The following is a 25,797-nucleotide window of genomic DNA, read 5'->3' on the forward strand; positions in this document are numbered from 1 at the left end:
CCTGCTTTGCTCAGCTTGCTTTCGCTGTTGTTATGCCTAATTTGTTTTAGGGTGAGGAAATGCAGAATGTGATCTGTGTTGACCAAAGGAAAAGTTATGCAACTTGAATAAAATCAGTCATAAGAACAAGCCATGGTAAGTCAGCTGGAGCAGTTTGTGTGAGGTCAGGGTAGCTGAACCAAAATTACCTTTGCATGTAGGACCGCAGCAGGGTGATTCCCAGGAGAAAGTACATCATGATAGAGCACACCATCATGGCCAGCCCGAGGAGTATGGCCCGGTCTTCTCCAGCTTTTAGGGCTGTGACTGTTTTCCTTTTGTCCAGTAGATCGTGATCCCTGATTTTTTGGTAAATATTTCTGAGGTTGAAAATAATACATTTTTATGTGAAGTTCATATTTAGTCAATGAACCCTCCTTAGGGTGGGCAGTTCCACCTCCATACCCATCTTGTGGGAGAGAAAGGCTTAAGAATCCTCAGGTGTCCTTATTCAATGGATTCACTCTGACCTGGTGGAAATTAATTCATCTCCAAAACAAATGACAGCCATTTCTGAAAGGGTAAAAAACTCTTATTGCAAAGATAAAGATTAGACACTTGTGCCAGCTCAGTAAGTCCTTCTTTGGTGCAGCTTCATTAGCTCCCAGTATTTATTCTATAGATGAATTTGATTTCTTAGTGCCAATTCAGGGTACTGTAACATATTTTGGTACGTAAGGTGTCTTGTCTTCAGTCAAATATGGTAACAAGTCTGGTGTTACTGTATGCGGGATATAACTTGAAGAAAGTAGTCACTGACATTTTGTGAAGGGACAGCGTTCTGTCCTGATTCCCTGCAGGTTTGTGGCCAGGGAAATGTTTGGCCCTGAGTGAGGCTCAAGGCTCATGAAACACTTTGGGGATTTTGCAATTGATTTCTGTGTGTTTATTTGATTGGGAGCTTATTTGCTTTATTTAAAAAATATCTTTCTGGAAGCTCCGTTGCTCATTACAATGAAAGCTCTGGCAGAAAATTATTCACTAAAGCTATTTGTTCTGGGATTAAAAAAAGCAGATACAACAAACCGTTCCCCCTTCAGCAGAGTCCTTTCCATTTTCTACCCGTAAGTCCTCCTTTCATCTCTGAGCCTTTGATGATTCAATGGGTCATGAGGACACAATGGTGAAGAAGGAAATATTTGAGTACATTTCAAACACACTCAAACTTTGTGGGTTTAAAATGTACTTACAGACCTGAGGCTGGTCAAAATCTCCTGTGTTTTCTGTTACAGTTCTTTACAATCATCCAGGCAGCACCCGAAGCGTGAGAACCGCACACCTCTGAGCCCTGGCACCACCATAACATGGACATGGTAGTACACGCGGAAGGGATTCCTCTTCTACTGTCTGCAAAATGGCAGGTGAGCAACATCAACATCACTGCAAACCCTCATCCTTTAAGATGAGCCACCAAATCTCACTTAACCTTGGAAAAAGGCACAGTGTGATGAAAGACCAGCCATATCGCTTATATCCACCAAATGGGACAAAAGAACACAGTAGAAACAGATGGAAAATAGTACATGAGCACAGTAAAAACAAGAAAAACCATGTTTAATCATAAACTCCTTAAAAGTGCAATTGAATTTGTGTTTAGGTGATGAGTCATAGTCAAGCAAAGCACAGGTGGTGTGGGGTGTTACAGCAAGAATCGTGCTTAGATGCTACTGCCGTCAGTCCCCCATAACTAAGACCTCTTGAGGTTTCTTCATCCTTCTGTAATTTACTCCTTTGGCTGTCTGTGGTTTCTCTTCCAAATCATCCTTTAAAGCTTGTCAGTGTTTTTCTAGTTGGGAATGAAATGGTAATTCTGCCTGTCAAAATTTTCCCTGGTGCTGGGGAGAAAAATAAATTGTCAAGTGGTGGATGCCATTGCCTTCAAATAAGTGACGTAGAGTAATAATCTGATGCTACTTTTTTATGATTATTTGTCAATCTGTGTTTAACTCTGAGAGCTGCTATTATGATTTGCATTGCTCTCAAATGGAAGCAGGCAGGAAGGCAGAAATTGTCATGCAGTTCCAGAACATTACCCCATCACACAGCATAACTTATGTCAGTGCATAGACATAAAACACAGAGCCATCGCTCACCAGTGTCACCAGAGCAGCTAGGACATAAAAGGGATACAAATGGACAATTTAAAAACAAATAGCTAATTGAGAACGGTTGCAAACGCTTCCTATGTGGCCTTGAGCTAAGAGTGTGTTAGAAAAAGATGGACTAAAGGGCCGGTAGAATATTTTGCTGCAGCAAGGCAGCCTGAGCATTGCCTTAACAGCTATTTTACCCTGCCTGTGTGTTTGCTGCTTTGCAGAATGGGTTTTGAGCATGTGTGAACTTTTGGTACATATGAACTTTTGGCACAGCCCAGGGACTGGGTGAGCTGGAGGGGTGCTGTGTTCAGCCAGATGCTGCTGCCCCCCAAGGCTGTTACCACATGGGTCACTGCTCATCTCACAGCTTCCATCTAATAACTGTGGCAACTCCCCACATATGATAGTGGTGTGGAATTGGGTGTATTTTGTTTTTAAAGATGTCACAGCCATCAAAACACAAGCCTGAATGCTATAGCCAAGGAGAAATACAGTGCCTAATCACCTTCATAAAAGAAGTTCCATATCTTATGCAGAGCTGCTCACACTTGTTGCAGCTAAGACTTTTCTCTGCCATCACTGGGGACAGACATTTTAGCAGTAGCTGAAGAGAAAGATGAGGTTTGCCACTTGCTTCCCACTTGCTCTGTGGGCTGCAGGGTTGTTGAGATTCCTGTCTGCTGGGAATATTCAGAGTGACTTTGAACCTACGTTTTCTTCTCTGATATCACAGTTATTATGCAGAAGTCATACTTCTGATAGCTACCGATAGTAGAAGTCCTTGAAGAAAAAGGTCAAAAACCTCTCATATTTTAACCACAGAATTTCTAGTGCTCAGGGGCTTTTCTACTCAGAATCCAATTTATTTACATTTTTCCTCACTGGGAATGCTTAATTGCATCAATTCTTATTATCTGAAGTACTGCAAGAGGATATCTCCCTGGAACTCATACATGAAACTCTGTGGTGGTTCCCATCTCTAAGAATGGACTTCATTCAGTTCCCTACCTTGTTACCTCCAAAAGACACCAAACTGAACTGCACACAACCAGTGCTTTGGTTTTCCAAGCTTATAGCAGTGTGGAAAATATAATGAACTGAGAAGTAATGAGGTCTTGGCTAGGTTTCCAAAGCCTAAGAAGTAGCAGTTGGGGAGCAGCAGTTTTCTCAAACATAGCAATGAATGCACTTCTTGGCCTTGGTCATACCAAAGCAGATGCCCAGGAGACATTCTCCACTCTGGAGGAGGCAATTATCCCTCAGTAAGAGACCCGCTGCTGCAGCAGACTGTTGTTTGCTGCCATAAGTTTGCTGCTCCATCCGACAGCCTTTCTGTCTGAAGCTTAATGAGCACAGAATTCCTAGGAAAGGGTCATGTAGGGGATGTTATCTGTCTGAAATGTACTGACTGTATGATGTGGTGCTGCTGCCAGTGACCTTACACGTGTTAAAATTGCCATCAGACAGCAACGGGTGAGTTCCTCCCGTTGTGTGAGCACTTGCTCTGTGTTCACACCTCTCTTCTGCAGTTCTGAGGCTGCAGTCAGCACTCTCCTGTTCTCATTTTCTCTACCTTCAGTCCCTTCTGATGGCTTGAAAAAGTACCTGGAATTACCACAGCTGGTGTATAGGGGTAGAGGAACATAAGCCTGGGGAAAACTGAATTACAGAAGAGGTCTGCAGAAGTACAGGAGGCAGTTAGATGTCCAGCTCCAACTGAATGCCCTTGGAAACCTGCTGCCAAACTCAGGTCCTCAAAATACTGATTTGGGATTGGGTTATCCAAAGAGCTGAGCACCTCTGTGGCGTTTGCAGCAGACTTCAGTGAATTAGGCTGTGTCCTCCAAAGAAACCCAACATCCTGTGGGCATCTCTGGTACCTGGACTCAAACCCCATTTTCCTGGGCAGATGCCAGCAGTAATGCCTCATTAGAATAACTAATGAGTGTGCTTTACTAATTGGCACTGTAGCTGCACTGACCTCTGGTTTTGTTTCAGTTGAGACTGATGTTTTGTGATTGTAGTTAGTAGTGACTGCAAGGAGAGCTGAAGGAGAGGAGGCAAGGGAGAAGGGGGAAAGAAAGGAAGGGGAAATGTGTTTGGTGGTGACAAGATGAACTGCCCAGCAAATCCCATTACAAAGCAGAGAGATTTTGGAAGGATGAGCCTGAGCGTTACTGACAATTGTTCTCTCGGCAATGATATTTAACTTCTCTCATTCCCAACTGAGCGCTGCCTTTGTCTGTAGACTTAAAACCTCCCCTTTCCTTTTCTTCTGTGCAATTCCCTGCCTGTTTGAGACTCAGTATTCCCATGTCCATCAGCCTATTTCCTGCAGCAGCACTGCTGAACTGGGCTGGACCAGAAGCCAGTCACTTTTCCAGCTGTTTGCCATCACCCAGCTGCAGTGCAGTGCCATGCACGTATGCTCCCCACGTGTGCATGCATAGAAACAGAAAGCACCTCTGGCAGCTGGATGCATCACATAGATGTGAAAAAGGTACAGGTGGCTGGAGGGGAGGTAAAGGTGGAGGAGAGGAGGCTGTGAGCTGTGCCTGGAGCAGGGTGTGTGTGTGTGTGCTTTGGGCAGGGAGCAGGACACCTGTGAAGGGCTTGGAGCCATGGCTGCAAATCTGTGCTGGGGATTAGTGTGCATTAAAGTGTGCTGTGTGCTGCAATAACCTCAGAGTGGGCCTTCAGAGAGCACCTGGGGGGAGCGAGGGGCAAGGGGCTTTGTATCTCTCCTCCCTCCCCCAGTGTCACCGCTGTATAGCAGTGACAGGTCATGGTCCCAGAGATTCCAAACCCATCAGAGACAATCATCGTTGATGCCATTTACCTTTTCTCATCGTGTCTGTAAGATGTAGAGCTCCGGCCACTGGTCCAAATAAACATTTTAGAGGGTCGCCCAGTGTTGGCTTTGCTTGCTGCAGTGGGACGATGGAAGGACCTAGGGAAGAGTGATAGCTTTTGTCACTGCCCACCCAGAGCAGCAGACTAAATAACACCCAGATCCGCCATGGCTGTGCCCAGGAGGGATTATTGGATAAACTTGAGCTGAGATGTAAAGTAATGAAAATGACAAATTGGTGGTGGGAATAAAGGATAAATCATGTTTGCCCCCCTGGTAAAATATGCTCCACAGTGCATAGGCTTTGCACCAGGAACAAGAAATCATCGTCGATTTAAGAAAAGGTAATAGCTGCATCCAATGTTATGGCGGTATTTTGTTGGAAGAAAGTGGCTGTTGTTTAAGCAAATGCATGCTTATTGCAATTTATTGGCTGCACAATGGCCCTCAGTGAGATGAAGCTCTCAGGCAAGGTGTCGGAATGAGGCAGAAGTATGAGACATAAATGCAGTGTTTTATGGAAATATGTCTGATGTGACAAAGATGTCTTTTCCCACAGAAGAATTACTGTCCCGAAACCATTTGGCCAGATCAGGCAGAGCTTTCTCTGAAGCTAATAAAGTACGGTTTGCTTGATGTTTCAACCTGGGCTTCAGGGATTTTCCTTCCAATATCACTTTTCAAGAGATTTCTCTAAAATCCCGCAGCATAAGTTCCTGCCTGGGGCTTCTTTGTTTCACAGGGGTGTGAGACAGGTGGTGCTTTCTCTAGTTTGGCCTTCTGTGTCTTCTGAAGAGGGGAATGTCTCGGGGGTTTCATTTTAACTTCAACCAAATAGATCTCATGAGTGTGAAATACTGCATTGAATGGACCTCAAGAAGTGCTTCTCTTTTGTCTGGACCTGAAGAACTGCCCTGATTTAAGGCATATTTGCTATATCTACTCCTAGAAGATTATGGACACCCTGGATTAATTGAATATGAACAACTGTCCTTCCAGATTGCAGTTTCATTGCCAGGCTTTAAGCATAAATAGTATGGATATGGCTGGTGGGGTTTCCACTCCCCTCACAACTTCTCCTAATCTGCCCCTGAGTGCAGTGTAGTTTGCTATAATCTCCATCTCTGGAAATGGAGCCATACAGATTCACTGTATTTCACGTTACTTCTTTGCTCAGCACTTTGTGCTTTCAGTTCTTACTGAGAAAAGTTTAAGAAAAAACATGAAATATGCTGGATATTGAATGCTTTAATGCAGGTGTTCAAACACTGGAGCTCACTGAAAGATATACCCAGCTGTTGATGCTGCCATCAGAGAAGGCACTTGAACTCCTCAGTGCTCCTTTCCTGGAAAAGTCTGTAATGCCACTATCTGCGTAAACACACTAATTTCAATATTTGTGTAGTGATGAACCTGGGAGAATACTGAAATCCAGCTGAGGTGGCTGCAGGGAAAGACAGGCATGGCTGGGAGCCAAAATCAATGTGTACACAGATGGGCTGCTGGGTGACATAGCTGAGTGCTATCAGGCATGGCACACACAGTAAACAGGTCATGAAAGTGGCTTCAAAGAAGGAAGGCAGTGGAAAGGGACTGTCCTCTGGTCTTTTCCCCATGTCCATGGTCATCTCTGCAGGTCTGTGTGTCAGTAAACCTCTTTTATTTCTTATAACAACAATAGGTAAGCATTGGGGAATCAACAATAAGAATAAATCCTTCCTTCCTGTAATAATTGTAGTTTAGAAGGCAAAATAACATCTATCAGCCACCAGCTAAGAATGATCACAGAAATTTGTATTATGAGACCTTAGGTCTAACTCTATTCCGGTGTTTCTGCACTTAGCATTTCAGGAGAGTGCAGAGCAGCTACCTGAGAGGCCATGATGGGTGTTGGACTGAGACCTCAGCCAGGCTCAGCCTGGATGCTCCCTAGTGCTGGAAAATAAAACGATGTTTGTATTTACCACTGCTGCCTTGAGGGTAAAGGATGGAAAGCCTGGCTGGCTGGGCTGCTATGGCCTGATTGCTCCCAGAGATGGTGGTGAATGCTACCAGAGAGTCTGTTCCTAATTAGGAAAACCCTGGGCACTCGTTAGAGGTGATCAGCAGCTTCTGCTGCCTGCTTGAGTTGGCAGAGCTTCCTGGGTGAGGAGCAGACCCACAAGCTCCAGAGCACATAAGAGACATAGGGTGACAGCTGGGCAGTGAGGGGCTGCCCCACGGCGGGGATGCCAGGGGGGAAGAGAGGTGTCCTTCCTCATCTAACATCAAGGGATTTCAGAGTCCCTTGTGGTGCTGGTGTCTAGAAATGGGCCATATGTGATGGCATTAATGCTGCCTGCTTCATTAGCTGGGCAATCTGAGCTAACGGTCACTGTTTAACACACAATTGCACGCTTAATCTTGTGTAAAATCTTAAGTCTGATGACATCATGGAAGCTACACCAGAAGTCAGGTGGAAGTGACTAAATTTGTATCTCCTTTAGGCAGGGATTATCTTTAAGGTGTGACATCTGCTGTTTCCTACTCACAGTTATGCAGTTAAATGCCAACCTAAGATTCTCCTGCCTGTATCCAGAGATGACTGTGGGGAGTTTGCTAGTCCTGGTATGGAAGTAATGTAAGAGCCAGAATCAGGACAAAAACAGAGCCTGAAACATCCAGCTTCCAGGTATGGCCCATTGCAACATGGAGGGGTAGATGGAAGTGGGGTTGCACCAGCGAGAGGTTGAGGTGAGGTGGTTAAAACTGAGCAGGTCGGTACCAAACTGGCAATTCCTGTGTTGTGACACTATTCACAGGGCAATGTTTCCTCGAATTGCCCTTTTTTCCCTGCAGGGCTCCATGTGAGCCCAGTGCCTGCTTCCTTGAATTCTACTTGTCTGTGGCCAGAACAGAAGAACAGCCAGCATGGACTAAGAGGAAAAGCAATAAGTTAACTTATAGAAGAAATGCATTCGCATTAGTGGAAGACAGTTACCATTTAGGGAACATTTAACGCCCTGCCAGCAGCAACACTAAATTGTGAGGCAGTATCAAAGGGTATATTTCTGCCTTGTGACCAGACCTTGCTATACTGTGAGCTAATGGGCACAGTGTGGGACAGAGCGACATAAATAACTGTGCTTGTTGGAGTATCCCAGGAGCTCTGGCTGCACTCAGTGACTAATCCAGCCAGCAAATGACCTTGAATTTGGGGTTCCTCATTACAGCAAGGGAAAAGTGGGCAATGGGGAGCTGGTGCTTATGTACTAATGAGTTCAGGAAGACTGGTTGCTAATGATGCTGCATTAATGGTTTCACCTCTATTTCTGGCCTTTCTCCTAAATCTTTCTTGAGCTGAGGGCTGAGTGTTCCACCTGGCTTTTGAGTTGAAGGAGGGTGATGCCTGGGATTGATCTCGCTGCGCTCCACTGGCACAGAAATGGCTGAGATGCTCTATGTCCCAAGGAGAAGGATGAGGCTGCTAGGTACGACTGAAGCTATCCCATGGGGATGTAACTTAGCTATGTGCAGAATACAGGGACATGTGGTTTTGTTTTCAAAGACAAAACTTTTAACTTCAGGTCATCCCTTATAATTATTAAATCCATCTGCCCATTATTATACAGGAGTCAAAGGGATGTTCAGAAAATTGAGTCATGCTTCTTTACTACGTGTTGGCATCCAGTATGTACTTCACAAATAAATATTCCAAGGCAACCTCTAAATCATCCAGATTTTCATGTCAGGATCTTTTTTTCTCGAGTACTGATTTATTTGTGTAAAACCTTCAAGCCTTATTATTCAGTTATTCTTTTAAGCCCTCGGCTTCTTTCCTACCTGGCTCCAAGAGCTGCCTGCCTGGTAGGCAGTCCACACAGCACAGATGCAGACTTTATAGTCTATACTCCTCCTGATCTTTTTGACTCCTCTTCCCTCTTTTTTTTCCCCAAAGCCTCTTCCTGTCCATTGCTATCTCCCTGATAACTTGTTTCTCTCATCCTGGCTACAGTGAATTCTGACTTAGCTGATCAAAAAGACCACTTTCTGAAGAAATTCTTGCATACACAGGTCAGCTACAAGAGAGAGAGCTGCTGCTTGTTATTGCAAACAAGAGAGTCACATTCTCTCTTCTTTGATGACCTTCTGGGCTACTTCCAAGAGCCCTGAGAATGTGGTTCAGATCCCTTATTCACCTAAGGGCTGTGTTGGTCCTCCTGCTCTACCTGGCAGAGGACACCACCAGGCCACCTTCAGCTGGCAGAGTAAAGAACCAGCCCCACTACTCCCATGTTTTGGTGCTACTGAGTTTGTAATCTAAGCACGCGGCGATGCTTCTCTTGGCACTTTGCAGTTGCTGTGGATAATTGTCCCCTTTGCCCGCCAGGACTCTGCAGACATTTTTAGCTTTCTGTGCTTTGTCAGTTGTAAATTAATTTGAATCAACGTAGAAAGTGACATGTTGGACAAGCACTGTATTTATCATCTCTGCTGCTCCTGGGGTTCAGAGATCACCTATAACATGGGCTGGTTTTGGGGGGGGTGTGCAGCAAGGTCAAGCACTGTGTCACAAACCCCATGTTGAAGAGCAAAGGCAGTGCCAGGTCCCATCAGCATTCCCTCCAGCTCTGTGCAGCTATGCCTCAGTGTCACACTCTTCCAGAAAAAAATCTGATCTGAGAAGTGCATGGTTTTTAAACATCCCTGAAGAGATGTTTCATTTGAGAAAGACAGCACTAAAACCCTGTTAAAACCCTTCCTGTGTGGAAACACAAAGGGGGTGACAGGGAGAGCGTCAGCTGCCCTAAGGAAATTGCAAAGGAGGAATAAGTTGTAGAGTGCTGTGGTTTGGGAGAGGGGTGAAGGCAGGGAGAGATGAACAGCCACAAGGCAGCACCCAAAGGGAAAGCAGAAACAGCTGGAGCAGATAGGGCAAGAGTGGCTTTTCTCCCACCTAAATCCTTGAGCAGCTCAATCATTTTTATCTCCTTTGAGTCCGACCCTGTGCCATCGAGAGCACCAGTCAGAACAAAGAGAAGGCAGAGGCAATGCTGAAAGGACAGCCCAGTGGGAGCTGAATGCTCTGGCACTATTTATTTTTGAGTCCACATTTGGATTAGCTGTAAAGAGCTGTGTGGATAAGCAAGCAAGCAATTACAGCTGGGACGTGCTGCTCATGAATGGAAATGGCTCCAATCTGCTTGGGACATATTGAAATTCTAATTCAGTTAGATTCCTTTAGTTACAGCGTGCATCACAAGCACTAAAAGCGATCGGATTAAAAAATAAATACAAGTCGTATGCTGTCTTTGCTCTGCCTTCACTGTTCTCCTTTCTCTCCCTTCCCTCCCCTATGTTAGCTGTTGTTTGACTTTATTTTCTGTGGCAAAATAGAGTGGTCTGCATTGAATAGCTTGTTAATTTTTATGAGAGTCTGGCAGTCTGCAGGTGGCTGAACGTGCTCACTGCTAACGGGTAGACTAATCTGGAGAATAACTGAGGTTTCACATGTCATGTCTTGCTAAAGGCCATTACTCAGTGGTGTTTGTATTGCTGCAAATGTGCAGGTGCAAAACTGAGGTACAGAGCAAGGAGACTGTTTGCACAACTAAGGAATGGCCTTGATGGGGACAGGCAGCTTTAATAATTCCATGCTACAGACGTAACTGAGGCACTGAGCTGTGAGGTAAGCATCTCTGTGGCAAAGCCAGAAACCCAGTTCTGATCTCACAAGCATCCTTCCTAATTTTCTTAGTACAAAAGGGTAAATTTTGCAGGATAAATATTCTGTGGTAATTTCTCATCTTTTCGGAACACCTCCCTCACTACCTGTAGCCTTTTGTTACTTGAATATGATGAACTGTTGCAGTCAGCTTCACCAAATAGAATTTTGCATGCAAATGCCATAGAATAATACTGGAAATAAGTTTTCATTCATTAATTTCATATAATTTCCACTTTACGTGTCTTTATTTTTTTTAATGCAATTCTATAGAGGAATTTGACCAAGTCCGATTGACTTTGGAGCCTAAGTCATGGACAGAACGGCTTCATCGCTATGGACTGCTGAGCTTCTTTTCTGTTTGCTTTATCCACTGGTAGGGGTCTCCAGGCCCCTTGTCACAGACAGAAACCTCCTGTCTAAGTGGAAAAAGACACTGCAGAATCCTAAATTTTACAGGAAAGGTGCACGATCCAGAGAACAATTTCCAGAATAAGAAAAGTGAAGCATTTCTGATGGATTCATTTTCACAGACCAAATCCAGCCTGGGGAAAAAGACTGAGAGAAAGTTAGAAATGAAATGGGGTACAAAAAGGCAGAGGATTAGAAAGACGGGGAATGTAACCTATAAGGTAATAACAATGTGCTCACAAAAGAGAGAGTAGAAATGTCTAAGTATTCCTCAAAAATAGTCATGAAATCTACAGAAGTATTGGAACAAAGTGGACAGGAAATCTGGTGAAGTGAGTCAAATGACTACTGAGATGAGGCTGATGAGCTGTGTTTGGTATAATGCTGCTACAATCTACTGGGTAAAAATCACTGTAGAAACCAAATCATCTGCTTTGTGGGTGAGTTCAGAGCATGTTATGCTGGATGCTACAGATGCAGACATAGCCTCCTTGAAACACCAATAGCTTGAGAGCTTATGAATCTCTGTATAGATGTGTTCTTGTAATATACTTTTTAGCATAAAACCAATTTTTCTTGAGAGTCAGGAAAAAAAGATGATGAGAAAGAACAAAAGCAAAGTCTATATAGGAGGGAACAATGTGTCTGCACCCTCTATGCAGTCTTTAAACAACAAAGAGAACAAAATCTCTGCAGTCCTCTGAGGCCAGCAGTGCTCTGAACAGTGAAAGGGCCACATCCCCAAAACATAAGCCCAATGTATTTTGGTCTAGAAGTGAAAACAGTGGCAAGAACAGGTACAGATGCTTCCATTCCTCATATGGCAATAATCTATATTAATTACAGCAAGCGTCCAGCTTCGAGCAATGTCACTGCAGTGCTATTAATGTTGAAGAGTATTGAGTTTCTAAGGAGGTGAATGTCTTTTTCTCTCCCTAATCATGATTACTTGGTTTAGTACTTGAGCTAAGCTTTTATTTAACCAAGATAAATGGGTATTTCCAAAACCAGCCACTTAACACTATGCATCACATTATTACTCTCTTCTAAAATTTCTTGTCTCGTTTGCTATTTTACATAGCTGCTAAACACAAATAACAATAAGGAGGAGCTGTGCAGAATTCCTTAATGATTAAAGATAAAAAAAAATTAATAAATCTGATTTTGACTCATTACTTCCATCTATAGTGATAATATTTCCACTCAACCACTCTAACATAAGGTTATACCTTCTATCATTTCCCTGTCTTGAAACATGAGTGTTCACATCACATTTCTGCAGACACTGCCAGCCTCACTGACTAATATTTGTTGCTTTCCATTTGGAATCTCTCTTTGTCATTTAAGCTTATGTGCCAACACTGTAGGTTAACATTCAGAAGAGCAGATGGGGAATTACAGGCAAAACTTCTGTCACTGATAATGGGGCTTCTGTGCTTTGTTTCCCTCAGGGCATGGGGAATCTTTCCCTTTTCAGTAGCTCCTTAGTACAGGGCTTTTCTTTCTTCTCCACAGACCAAGAAGGTGATTGTCTGCTGTAGGCACACATTGCTCACAGTCAAGAGATGGCACATAGATGAGCACATCTGTCCTGGGAGATGCTTCCAAGCTGAAGAACATTTCTTTGGGTCTGATCATCTCCATGCTCTGTGGGCTTTGCTCTGGGCTTCGCCACCAACACCATTCAGCAGACACCCAACAGCTGCTGAGTGACAGGAGCTATCAGGATCAAGAGGAATTCACTGTCGTAACGGTCCAAATGTCACACCATTTTTGGAACTCATGACCAAGAATGCAGCTAAAGTAAGTTTAATCCAAAATGTTTCTCATAAATGGGTTCTCTACAGATTCTGCTTGTTTCTAAAAGCTGGTATTTGAATTCCTCAAACTATGTAGGTCAGTTTACAGAAAGATACCTGTGGGAAAGGTCACTAAGCTATCAGCTATCAGCCTGCAGCCGGCCCTGCTGCAACACTGCTGTGCCTCACTGTAATACAGCATAGGAAGCAAATAGCAGCTGATCATCTCCCTCCTAATGTTCAGAGGGCTTTTCTCCTGTATTACTTTGATAGTAGTAATCCAATTACAGCAAATGTCTTCAGAGGCTGTTGTAATGTGGACTGCAGTTTTACTTCATAAGATGTAACTCTCACTCCTAACTGCTCCTCTCTTATATTGGAAATACTGTTGTGAATTTCCCATCTCAATGCTTTTATTTTTTCGAAAGCTGGTGTACAATCTTAATGAAGTCTATCATTTCAGTGCTCTTTGGTATGTACTTCAGAAGAGGCTGGGTACTTGATTCTCTTCCTATTTACATCAGTGAGGCCAGGAGCTGAATTCAGAAGGAATCAAGGAGTAGGGCAATGGCACCGAACTTGTCAGCACCAGAGCAAATGTTTCTTCAGTTTGTTTTGCTGTTTCAGGACCACAGCCTTGGTCCAATCACCAGCTGGACTAACACTGGAGGTTGCTGTGGAATAACTCCTTAAACGGGAAGGAGGTTCCAGAATCTAAATAGAATCTTTAAAGAATTCTCAAAAAGTCAGTTTTGACCTTCATGCAAGCCAAAAAAGAGATTCTCAGTGTCTGTAAGGATTCAAAAATTGATGTGGAACATTTTGTCCTGTAGTAAGTTTGTGATGCCTTAGTGTTTGTATTTCCACCTTTTGCCACAGTGGAAATTCAGGTCATATGTTCAATCAAAGTCAAGTGTTTTATCACCCTTTTGCTCAAATATCTGCTTAAAAGGTAACACCAGCAGCTCTGTAAGTAGTAGATGTATTAAGACAAGGAAAGTCAGCCTTTTGCTCTGTATATAAGAAAATATTTTTTAATTTTATATATATATATATATATTTAATATCCTGGTGGAGCCATGTGCTATGAGAACATGTCACCATCAAAAGTGGTCTGCCACTGACACCTCATAGCTGTAGGAAAACACCGTTACTTGAGTACTTTGGCTTCCAGAGTGCTCCCCAGTGAGATCTGTCTGCTGGTGGGAGGTTCTGAGCTCACAGCATCTTTGCTATCAAACCCATTTGCCAAGTGGGAACTGGCAATTCAGTTCCTCTCCCTTGGGTGCAGAGAAAAGCAGTATCTATTTAATCTGGAGTTCAGAAAGCTGGAGCAGAATTGGAGAGATCATTGCCCAGAACCTTTCCATCTTCCATTTATACCCCAAGGCATGTTTTTCTTCACCATTCAAAGCTCTCACTTCACTCACTGCTGTTAGAGCAATGTGTTTTTGGTAGCCAGCTCCTTCTGGAGTTTTCTGGTTCCAGGCTGGCCCTGCTCTGAAGATACCATAAGATACACCACCAGTGTTAAGATGCAGGAATATACCTGGTTCTGGTTCTGCAGGTTTTGATGCTCAGAATTAATTCCCTGAGTTATGCAAGCACTGAGCAGTAGCCACTGAGCCTTAGTTAGAATGAACTTTGTCCTAACTAATAATATATATAAGAGTATTTCTTGTGGCATCTACTCTGCCACCTCCATGAAAAACACAGAGCTGATCTCGGAGTAGTTAATTTGGCTGTTGTAATACAATCAAGGTGAAAAGCAGCACTGGAAGACCGCCTGTGGATTTCAGAGTCCCCATAGTTAAACTAAATGTCATCGTACTACATGTGGCTGCTGATTTCAGGTTTGCTAATTTGTAAAACAATGTGAAGAACATGCTGCAATTGAGAGCGGAGCAGCTGAATTATAGGTACTTATGCAGCACAGTAGGGACATGAATTCTCTTTATTGCACAAACCTGTCTCTAATTAATAGAAATAGTAGCATATTCTTGCTCTGCTTTCATTAATTCAGACCGATAGCTTTGGAAGGCTGGGTTGTGTTAGGAATTGTTTTGGGGTTTTTTGGAAGAACAGGACAGAACCACAAGACTTTCTTGACTTTTCAGCATGAGTCCTGATCTCCTTCAATGTGCAAGGAGCAAAATTACTAGCAGTGCCCTGCTGTGTGTAACAAACCATCTGTCACCATAATTGTAGCTTTATTTTTTTCCCCCCATACTTCTGGGAGAAAAGACCTATACTTCCCCAGCTGCCTGTCTGAACAGAGCGTTATAAAATGTATTTTAGAACCTTGAGAAACAGCCACAGTGTGTCCAAAGCCTGCTTAAACCCCAGCAGTTCTCCACTGACGCTGGCACCTGCTGATAAAAACTGGCTTCGGGCTTTACCTAACAAGCTGCAAACGATCTGAACAGCTATGACTCCTTCAAAGAGAGTTTTATAGGCCTTTCCTCTTCTCTGAGGAGGCATAAACATATCAAGCCCTTGAATTTTGCTTTATTTATCTCAGTGGAATGGCATGAGATTGTTCCCACAGAAGCACTGGTGATATTTCACCAAAGCAGACAGGAGGGAATGGCATTAGGAGTAGCTGAGGCATGAGTTGGTTTAGCCATTGGTGGTGAACACCACAATAATAGCATAGGCTTCAGCCTGGGCATATTTTATTATTTTTGGTGTTTCAAGGACTAAGAGGAAGAGCTGTCTAGAAGGGTGATGGAAAAGTATGAAAGCTGAATGGCTACATGAGAGGCAGAGGGCTTCACTTTGCTTGGCAGAATGCTTTGCCCCATTGGGGACAACGGCTACTTCCCTCTCAGGGTCAGAGGCATGGGAATAGATATGGCAGACAGGACTTTCTTCCCAATGGTTCACTGAAAAACTATTAATCTTCATAGCTTTCTTACATGAAGTACATACTGACCATTGAACAGCTCTAAGAAGGGCCTTTTATTGATATGACTCCTTAGCCAAGCGTAATGCAATTAAACGATTGGATTTCATTAAGCATATTGACAGGGTGTCAGTGACGATTTCCATTCCTCCCATTATTTCTATAAATAAAGTCATCTGACATAATCAGAAAATATGAACGTGCTAGACCTCCATTAATTCTTCCCCATACTAATCTAAGAGCTGGGCAGATGTTTATTAATACCTTGTTACACCGCATTCATCAGCTGTTTCCAAAAATAGAAAGGCTGAGACCTGATCTCTTGCTGAAGGTTAAATGAGAACAGATCTGCCTAAATCTAGACTTCTGATTAACTTTTTGACAATATTTTTGTTTTTTATCAAAATATTTCTTAAAATTTTACCCTTTCTTTCCCTCTCTCTCCCCCTTTTTAGTGTGTTTTGGACCATGCATGAAGCTCAATGGTGCTCCAATCCCTCCAGCATGGAATTCCTTTAGCTGAGGTCCTGAAGTCTCTCTGGATTTCTGTGGACCTGAACAACATAAGCCTATGACCTTCCCTCTGCTTCTCCCTCCTGGAAGGTATTTAAATAAGTGTCCTGGTCCACTCCATTCGGTGGTGGGTCTTTGCTGGTAACTGCTGGTGGGCTCTTGGGGATGGGTGTGAGAAACAGAAGGTAAGGGTGGATGTGTACAAACAGTGCTGATTCACATCAGCTGTTCGTTGAAACAGAACATAAGATCTATGTCTATCTTACTACATTGAGATTGCAGTGGGGCCATTTTCATTATTTTTTGGAATGCTAAATCTTGCTGTCAGATCTTTGTAAATTTCTCCTGAGGGACCCAGCCTCTTAGGTTAAAATGGAGTTGCTTTTTTCCCTCCCTCTGAATACTGGGCTGTTTCAGTTCCATATTTAAATCAAGATGATTCGTGGTTCTTCTCATGACTGAAATTTACTTTCAAGGGTAATGTGTAATGCTCTGAAATGGGTTAGGTAGTTCTTGGTCTGAACTTGTCTTGGTGTGTTTTGGCTGGGCCACACTTGAAACACAAAACTAGAGCATGTTGAGAGTTGCTCAGGTTTGGGGCTGGTCACTTCTTGCTGCTACATCCAGCACCAACACCTGGGGGGGCTCTTGGTCTTCATCAGGCCTTAAAGAATAATTTGAATAATAATATTTTTGAGAGAAGTCACCACACTACAGTGGGAGATAGGCATGACCCAAAGCCATCAGGTGGCCATTAGTCCAAATCTTAGATTGATGAACTGACTGGTGGGAACTTTGAAGTGGTGGTGGCCAGCCCAACCTACTGCTTTTCGTGCTGGGATACCTCATCCCTTGCCATCCCAGTGTCAGAGATAACAAGGCAGATGTAAAATGGCTCATCAAACCAACCAACGGAGTCTATGTCAAAACTTTTCTGAACCTCAGGAAAACGTGTGTGGATACTCTTGCTGCTGCTGTTCTCCCTCCTGACTTGATTTCAATAGTATTCAGACCTTTAATTTTGAGAATTCGCTTGAAAGTTCTGTAAGAATAATCAAATAGAAAATCTTATTCTGCTTCCACTGCTTTGTAGCTCCTGCTCTCCTCCTTAGAGCTGGATGCTGCTTATCTTGTCTGTCATCTCTGAAATTATCCACTTCTAGCACTCTTTCCCTTTCCTGGTACTCCATTTGCAGAAATGCACATAAGCACCTATTCTTTGGGTCAGCATTTCAATTAGTTTTAAATTACACATTTCTATTTCCTAGGTCTTTACTTATTTATTATTATTTATATTGAGTCTTTTTTCTGAGTGTTTGCATTGATTCTGATAAATCTGGTGGGTGCTTATCTCTATAAACAGATCAATAGCTTTTGGACTGCGCTTTCTGAAGCAATAGATTGAGAGGCTTGCTTCAAACTTGAAAGCCTCTGTATGGAATGTATTAATATACCCATCCATTACAAGTGTATGATTCATAAAATGACTTCAACCCCACTAAAAAGTAAGTGGACCTTGTACCATTTCTTCATGGACAGTTCTATTTGGCAGTTGCCAGTCTTACACCTTTTTACTTTACAGATTCCCTCAGTGCATGAAGGGAACTGAAACTACCTGTGTCATGATGAAGTTCTTTCCAGAGCTGATGGTAAAAATGGGATAATTACAGGCCTTGTTAATTATGAGTCCCAGCAGACAAGGAGCATCATGGATACCTCCAAGGGACTCAGCTAATCCCTTGGGATCTAAAATGAATGATCTGACAGGAACCAATCTCCCATCTCAAATTCTCCCTTCTCCTAAACTACAGGAGAACAACCCTACATCCTTTAAACTGTTACTGAATTGAAACTAGGCACAAAACAAGAGTTTCATTTTTATTTTTAGCTTGCTCAAAAAAGACCTGTATGCACTGTCTTTCCCTAAGCCTATTTTGGGCTAAATAAGAAAACACAGTTCCACAAAATCTCTGTGTGAAGCCAGCAGAAACACAGTAAGATAATAGTGCTGCAAGATAAGGGGGATTAAGATTACCTCTGGGCTTTTTTAAGAAATAAAGGGTGAAAAAGTTAATGGAATGCTCAAATGGGAGATGTTGCTGGGGCCTGCAAAAAGTGATAGACTGAGATAGCTTGGTTCACAGCGGGCACTTAGTGTGGAAGATCGTTGCATGGACAGCCTTTTCCATGTGGATTGAATTCTACACAGGTTATGGCATAGCACTTCTAGGAGCTATGGGTAATGAAGGTGATAATTTCCAGCTGATGTACCCAGAAAAGAAGTAGCTGAAGCACAATGATTTGTCCATTAGCATAATGAGAAATACAAGGGCTGGTAATGCAATGGCATAATCATTGCAAGGTGGGCAGTATGTCTCCTGTTGGCTGGAGGATCCCTTGGAGGATGAGCTATTTGTTACCACAGTGGAAGGGGCTGTCTATTGATTATGCCTCATTTAGGAAAGTGTAATGGTTGCTTCCCATCCACTTATGATTTTTCTGTGCCAATTTGTGTCTTGCTTAATGCAAGAAAAGGCAAGCACAGCAGTGCCTCCTGCATTCTGCTTTCAAGAGCAGCACAAACTGAGACTTTATATTGTTGTGGAAATTAGAAGTTGCTTTAATCACTGTGGTGAGTCTGAGTGGAATATTCTGCGGAGACAATAACAGCCACCGACAATCCAAATGCAATGGAGGTCTGGTCTGGCTTGTATTGAAGCTGAAGTAATATTTCTATTGTATTTAATGGACATCAGCCTCAGAAGAGCGCGCTTCAGATTGAACTTCTCTGCTTCTGCAGAGATCCTATTAGATTTGCAGAGTTGATATTAGATTTGCTGTGTGGTATGAGAACATGATTATTCAGTTAAATTACTTTTTCATTTAATAATACATTCTTTTCTACAAGGTGTTTTTTTTTTTTTCTTAAGTCTTTTCTACCTGTTTGCATTCAGCTGGTTAGGGAACTCACACTGACTTTCTGTCTTGAATTATTGCACAGTGTTGCTCTGCAGAATTAAACAGCTCTCGCCCACTTCTCAAATGAGTGTCTCTGTGCTAAACTTCTGGTCTCCTGAGCAGAGTGTTCCTGTTTTACTGCTGAGATCAAACCAGGGAGACCCTCTTGAGTTACCGGGATACTTAAATCAAAAGAAGTTCTTGACCTTAAGTATTTCTTCATACTTGAGCCTTTTCTATTGCAGCATACAGGGAGGCTTTGTGGGCCCTTTTCCAATGAAACAGATCTCTAAGCTCCAAACTGTATTATATTATTTGTAGTATTTACATTTGTAATGCTGGCAGTGTACTAAGTGCTTTGTAGAGACACTGGAAGACAAAGTCCCTGCCCAAAGAGCTTAATATTCATATTTTATTCAAAATGAAAAGTATCCCTATTTTGAGTCTGTAAGACACGGGATTAAGAAGGCTTTTCTCCGTATGCCTGTATATAGAAATACAGCCCCAAGGGGAGAAAAGGAGGTGGCTGTGGAGGGAAGGGAGCCAGCACTGCAGTACACACAGCAACCTGGAGGTGTGCTCCCAGCCTGGGGTCCTCATGGACCCTATGTCCCTGCGAGCCCAGCTGGGATCAGAAATAAGGAGGATATAAAGCGCAGTTCCCTATCCCTGACTGCACAGACTGCACTATTCCTGATATTTTGTCACGTCATAATTAGCTGCTATTTCTATGTAAGTACGATAGTGATAAAATTATTTCTAAAAATACATTAATTCATTAACATTTGAAGAAATTTGAATAGTATTTGAAGAAATATTGGAGAAAAGCTATAATCCTCCAGGAGGTATACTTGAAGTTCAGTGGAAAAATCATAGAATCAGCAAGGCTGGAAAAGATCACTAAGGTCACCGAGTCCAACCACAAACACACCCCCACCAGTCCCACTGACCACAGCCCTCAGTCCCACCACCTTTCTGGGTAATCTGTTCCAACGAAGCGGAACTGGGATAACTTTGCCATAACAAACAACAGGGAGAGTGAAGTGGAGCACAGAGGAAACAGGGAATGCATCTAATACATTTCCAAGCAGAATGAAAATCCAACATTACACACAGGGAGAAGCAGAGCCAAGAGTTTTAGAAGCCTAAGTTCTCCAGTTAGCTGCAGAAGTTTAACGTGTTTCCACGAGTTACATTTGTAAAAACAAGACTGGAAAATTGGGATTAGCAAATGAGTAAATTAAATTGGAATTTGAGCAAAGAGATTTGAAAGTAGTTTTAATCACTCCAGTCATCGCTGGCTTTGCCTCCAACATATTTTTTTTTCCCTTTGAAAACAGTCAGTGAATTATTACTGGATCTGAAGTTGTTTCCACTATAGACACTAGAGATTTTGCAGGGAAATCTGCTGGTGTTGTGGAACAGCAACAAGAACAGCCCCTGAAGAGGCATTACGGTTCTGACTTAATGACCTCCCATTTGTGGAGCAATCATCGCAGATACAACTTCTGGGCTTTGCTCCTGGCCACAACACAAGGACAAACACACTCAATGCAAACCTGGAAATGTCTGTAACAGCCTATACCCAAATCTGTCCTTCCAGAGTTAATTACTTCTGAAATCTAAGCAAGATGCAAAGAAAACTGCAGGTACCGGCAGCACAAGTGACTCTGGCTATTGGCTGCACAGCAGGAATGTCACCCCATAGCAGCAGGCAGGGAAGAGCTGTGGGGAACCCTGAGGTGCATAATATGCCCAGCACCTGTGCTGAGCTCCCTGCCAAATTCACTAAGCTAAATCCACCCCCAATGTTACGTTGATTAACGCAGGAGCTGGGGTGCTGACACCGATATGAGCCAGAGAGCCCAAAGGTGGAGAAAGCAATAAGCGTTAGTAAAAGGAAACAGCAGGTCATGAATCACCCTGATGATTTTGTCAGTGTTTTGTCTGTTCCACGAAGACCCAGACCTGACATTTTATTGTACTGAGTCTCAAGGAACACTGCAAGGGTGTTAGAGGTAAGGAAACAGGTACAGAGCAGTCCGACTACTCACCGTGATCGTACCTACTGAGTCACAATTAGATCCAAGGCTTCCCTCTCCAATTTGCAAGGTTAGATCACACTGATTTCATCAACAAGGTCATTTGAGCACCCACACTTAATCCAAAATCTAGGTCGATACTTGTTTAGGCGATTTACCTAATCTCTTTAAGACAATTAACTAGTGTTGATGTCCTAAGGAAAAATCTCTCTGCCCTGTCTGGAGCACAAGGATTTGAGGTCAGAGTTAGGTGAAGGGTCTTTTCAAGGCACCCTGGAAATAAATCAAGTTCTCTTTAGAGACAGAGCACTCACAGAGAGGAGATTGCAAGTAATTTTGTGTTGCTTTTTGGATTCAGCCTTTTGGCTGCTCTGGAGGCAACCAGAACATGTGGCACTGGTGCTGGAGCACTGGTAAGTCAGGAGCTTTTGCTCCAATGAGTTTTCTTGTTTCCACAGTCACCTGCAGTCCTTGACCAAGCAGCATGTGAATGCTCTGATTCCCTTCCATCATTGCCACACGCTGCCTCTTGGCCTGTCAGACCACTAGCCCTGCGGCCATGTGATGGGACCAAATTTCTTGTTAAGGGAAAGGATGGGAAAGTTCACTCAAAGTCACTGATGCTTGAATGCCAAGCTGCTAATCTTCAGTAAGTCCTAATTCAGAAATCAGTCTTATTTTATTGGAAATACTTACAAAGATAATCTGTGGATAAAAGGTCAAATGATCATTTCAGGCTTTCAGGTTAAATTTTAGGAAGAGTTTCGAGGAATAGGCTTTGAATCCTTGCAGCCAAGGCTACTCTGTGTATCGTGGTTGCTGGATGGATCTGAAATAAACCATTTCTACTGCTTTTGGCTGAGAATATGTGGCTAACATCTCCTAAGATTAACCCTCATCTTGCTGACAGGCCATTCAGCCCAAGCTGGAGCAGGAAGGACCCTTGTTTTGAAGTTGTCTGCTGTATTTGTTGCAAGCCACTGCTAAATCTCATCCCTTTGTCCTAACTGTAGAGCTGGGCCAAGCACATGGCAAGACTTCTCAGGCCAGGGACATGCCTGTAACAGAGGCCTCTATCGTTATATACTTTCTTCTATTAATGCCAGACTAAAAATCTTAAAAACTGAAAGCATTATGGAAAGATGCTGAAGTCATGCAGAATTACACAAATTATTTAATGCTCATTTCTTGATCTAGCATTTGTTTCAGCTGAAACTTTATCAGCTCCATGGGATCCATTCCAGGTTTATTCCAGGGCAACACTGAACTAAGGGGCCTGTGAAGCTGCCAAAGGAAAACGCCAGGGTCAGTAACAGCAGCTGCTACAGCCCAGCTCCAAGGCCTGAATGGAATTTCAAGGAGCAGAACTGGTCCCCATTCAGAGTCTTGATTTCCAGTTCTGCTCATAATCAGTCAAAAGCCTTCCATAGACCATTATGTTCATAATGTTGGTAACATGAAAACACCTGGTCCTATATCATACTCATCACTATTTGCTAAAACAAAATAATCACTCAAAAAAAACTGTAACAAACCTAAAGAGATGGAACAAGAGCTACTTCTTTGGTGACTTCTTAGAGGCAAGATGCATGAGGATGTAGAGGATGTACATAATTGCCATATAGGTATCACACTTGTGCTGTTGTCTTTCCATCTGTAAGCACATATAGCTGGCCTGGTAGAGGCTAACAGCTGTTACCTCCTTCTTTTTCAGCCACCCTGGCTGCAGATCAAAGCCTGCTGTAATCAGTGGTACAATGCACCACTCTCCCAGGCAGCTCTTTCCAGCGGCACTCAGAAAGTTGGGGTGGTCTGGTTGCTCAGGGTGCAGCTGTATCATCAGAGGAAGCACTGATGTTCACTGTTGTGTCATCACACCATTTTTAACGTTACGTATCCTAATGCTGAAACTCAACATTGCTAGGAGCTGTCAGACCAAACTTTTAATCTTTGCTATGTTAATTTCAACAGATAGGTACAGTGAACTTAATGAAAGCATGGCAGGTGAGAGCAATCAGCCTTGGAGCTGCTGGTGGATGCTGGTCCAGGTGCCCACCATCAAGGTCAGTCTGGGAGCAGATAAATAGCTCACCCAGGAGTGTTGGGGGCTGGTTTGTAGAGTTTTCTGCTAAGGTGTTTGGGAGATGGCAGCTCTGGGATGTATTGGCTGGAGGAGTGAGGAGCACTTTGACATGGGGAAAGAAGTGATCACCCAAGGTACAGTGTCAAAAGCATTGAACTGGTCTCTGTCTATTACTTTCTTGTGTTTTGTGCCCTTTGTTATTGTAGCCTTCTGGGTGGAAAAGTGTGTTTTGTTGTGCTAAGGCACTGCTTTTTGTGTGTTTACCTTAAAGCTCAGCAAAGCTCATTGTATGTGCTTTCCTCTTTGTGTAGGAATGTGGCTATGGAAGTGGAGTGCAGAAAAGCATCTATTGATTTATATCATGGTGTTTGACAGGAGCAGATCAGGGGCTCAGTTCAGCTGTTGGGATGTACTAAATACAGTCTGGTTCTGCAATAATTATGTGTAAGTTATCTTTGATGCAGCCAAGCTGCTTTAGAAGTATTGTAGAAGGTGAAACAAAGCCAGCTTTATAGGCAATAAAAACAGAATGGTATTATTTAGGCTAAAACGAGTCAATATTTGGAAAATTCCACTGTTAGCAATAAGACCTTGCCTGAGGGAGACTGCTTGGTGCTGCCTGCAGTGAGCCTGCACCAGATGGGAGAGCAGCACAGCAGTGTGAAGCAGAGCAGCAGTGATCCTGTAGCTGCAGGGAGGCAGTGTTGGGGGCGCAGCTTGAGGGTGGTGAGGGCTTGACCAGGAGAAAAGGCAGGTGGGCTCTGAGGGTCTGAAACATGGGGAAGCACAGCTTTAGTTGCCTGGTGGCACAGGATGAGTAGTGGGGGCTGTATGAAGTGGAAATGAGCCTAGTTACTGAGGCATAGAGTGAGCAGAGCATAGCCATAGGCTTTAATTAATGGGTGGAGGAAAAAAACAGCTTGAGTATGGTGTGAAATAGGGATCTGAAATACCTGGAGGCTTGTCCCTGGTTGTGCTTGAAGCTGACTGTCTTATACTGATGCTTGTCCTACAAAACTGACAGCAATAATGAATGATAGTCTGTATTTCTGTAACCTCAGCACACCTAACAATGTGCCATTGACACCAATTTTGAGGGCTGGATTGCAGCCAGTTTTTTGAAGTGGTGATAGCTTGGCTGTGGTCCTACAGTGGGAAGCACTACTGTGTACTGCTTGTGATCATGGTGGGGTGTGGGGCTTGCCTTTCCCTTCTCCTCAATACCTCCCTCCCCAAGCAAACAAATCTTCATTACACCAATGCTGTGTGTCCAGGGTTGTCTAGAAGGCATTAAGGATGTCACTTGCTCAGCCTGAGCACCACCTAAGTAGTCTCAGTGGAAGGTTCAAACTAGAAAGCTCTACTTGTACAAGTTGTGTGTGTTAATCAGCTTTCTAATTGGAGCAGGTGTTTGTGGTACCAGACAGCAGGTGTAATGACATTGCTGGATGAGTTCTGGGGCAAACTATAGCAGTAATTTATTTAATGCAACTCCAAGGGAGCCAATTCTGCTTGTTTTGGAGAGGTACAAATCTGTGAAAAATAAATAAACCTCTTTCTATCATTGGTTCATTTTGGAGGTCAAAAGTTCTCAGGTTATTTGGAGGCTGAATCTGTTACTGACCATTGTTTTCTGAGTTGTGAATGGAAATCTCAGCCTTCAGGTTTGTGATCTTTCTCTGAGAAAGGAGCTGCCAAACATCTTTTGCATGCAGAGGAGAGCGATATGGTTGAGGGATGAACCACTTTAAAGGCTCCTTCAAATCCTGGAGTGTGGGTCTGCATAAACCATCTCACACAGAGTGCAGCTTGCACAGGCTGCATGCTTATGCAATTAGGGTGAAGCTGGACTGCATCTCGTGGGGCTTGAGGACTTGATGATGGCACAGAGCTGACCCCCCAGTGTCTGGTTACATCCTTGTAATGTATGGGAGGGATGTAATGAGTGGGAGGGAGCTGGCACCTGTTCTGCTTGGAGGAGTGGTGGGTCTGTGCTGGGCTGTAACTGCAGGCTCATTGCTGAGTGTGATTGCCGTATCAGCAGCACCTGTGTGCTTGTTTGCTGGGCTTAGTGCTTATTTTCATGGATCAGGAGGTTGCAATCAATTCCAAAAATATCAAGAGTACAGTTTTAGCCCATTAGTCAGATCAGGAGTGGATGCGTACTTTGAAGAAATTGCTTAAGGGGTAAAAAAATATTTTAAAGTATCAATCCTATAATCACTGTGAAGAATTGACATCAGCAAGGTTTTTCCTGCTCAGTGAAACAAAATGAGTCAAAATTTCCAGACTTCTGGCTTTTCCACTGATATCTGAAAGCAAGCAACAACCTTCCTGTGGGCTGAAAGGCAGAGCTGCCCTTAGAGCGGAGGTGTCCTGTGGCTTTAAGTCTGGGC

The 25,797-nt window shown here is 43.3% G+C and overlaps 1 protein-coding gene and 1 long non-coding RNA gene across 9 annotated transcripts in view; one reads left to right on the forward strand and one right to left on the reverse strand.

Annotated features, from left to right (window-relative positions):
- Positions 1 to 25,797, reverse strand: part of KCNMB2 (potassium calcium-activated channel subfamily M regulatory beta subunit 2) — a 112,044-nt gene that overhangs the window by 8,500 nt on the left and 77,747 nt on the right. For 5 of the 8 annotated variants that reach the window (XM_015871599.2, XM_015871598.2, XM_032446557.1 and 2 more), the window contains 2 exons: positions 4,975 to 5,085; positions 189 to 359 (listed from right to left, as the gene is read on the reverse strand). In XM_015871599.2, the coding sequence (XP_015727085.1) occupies positions 189 to 359; positions 4,975 to 5,085 (282 nt within the window). The remainder of the gene's footprint in view (positions 1 to 188; positions 360 to 4,974; positions 5,086 to 25,797) is intronic. The other 3 variants (XM_015871601.2, XM_015871600.2, XM_015871604.2) reach the window with 2 other exon arrangements.
- LOC107318147 lies at positions 356 to 16,953 on the forward strand. Its single transcript, XR_004308335.1, has 3 exons — positions 356 to 1,400; positions 12,617 to 12,904; positions 16,261 to 16,953. It is a non-coding gene; the product is annotated as an uncharacterized LOC107318147 (long non-coding RNA).

The sequence above is a fragment of the Coturnix japonica genome, chromosome 9 (genome assembly GCF_001577835.2).
Source record: "Coturnix japonica isolate 7356 chromosome 9, Coturnix japonica 2.1, whole genome shotgun sequence".
In the NCBI taxonomy this organism is placed as follows: Eukaryota; Metazoa; Chordata; class Aves; order Galliformes; family Phasianidae; genus Coturnix; species Coturnix japonica.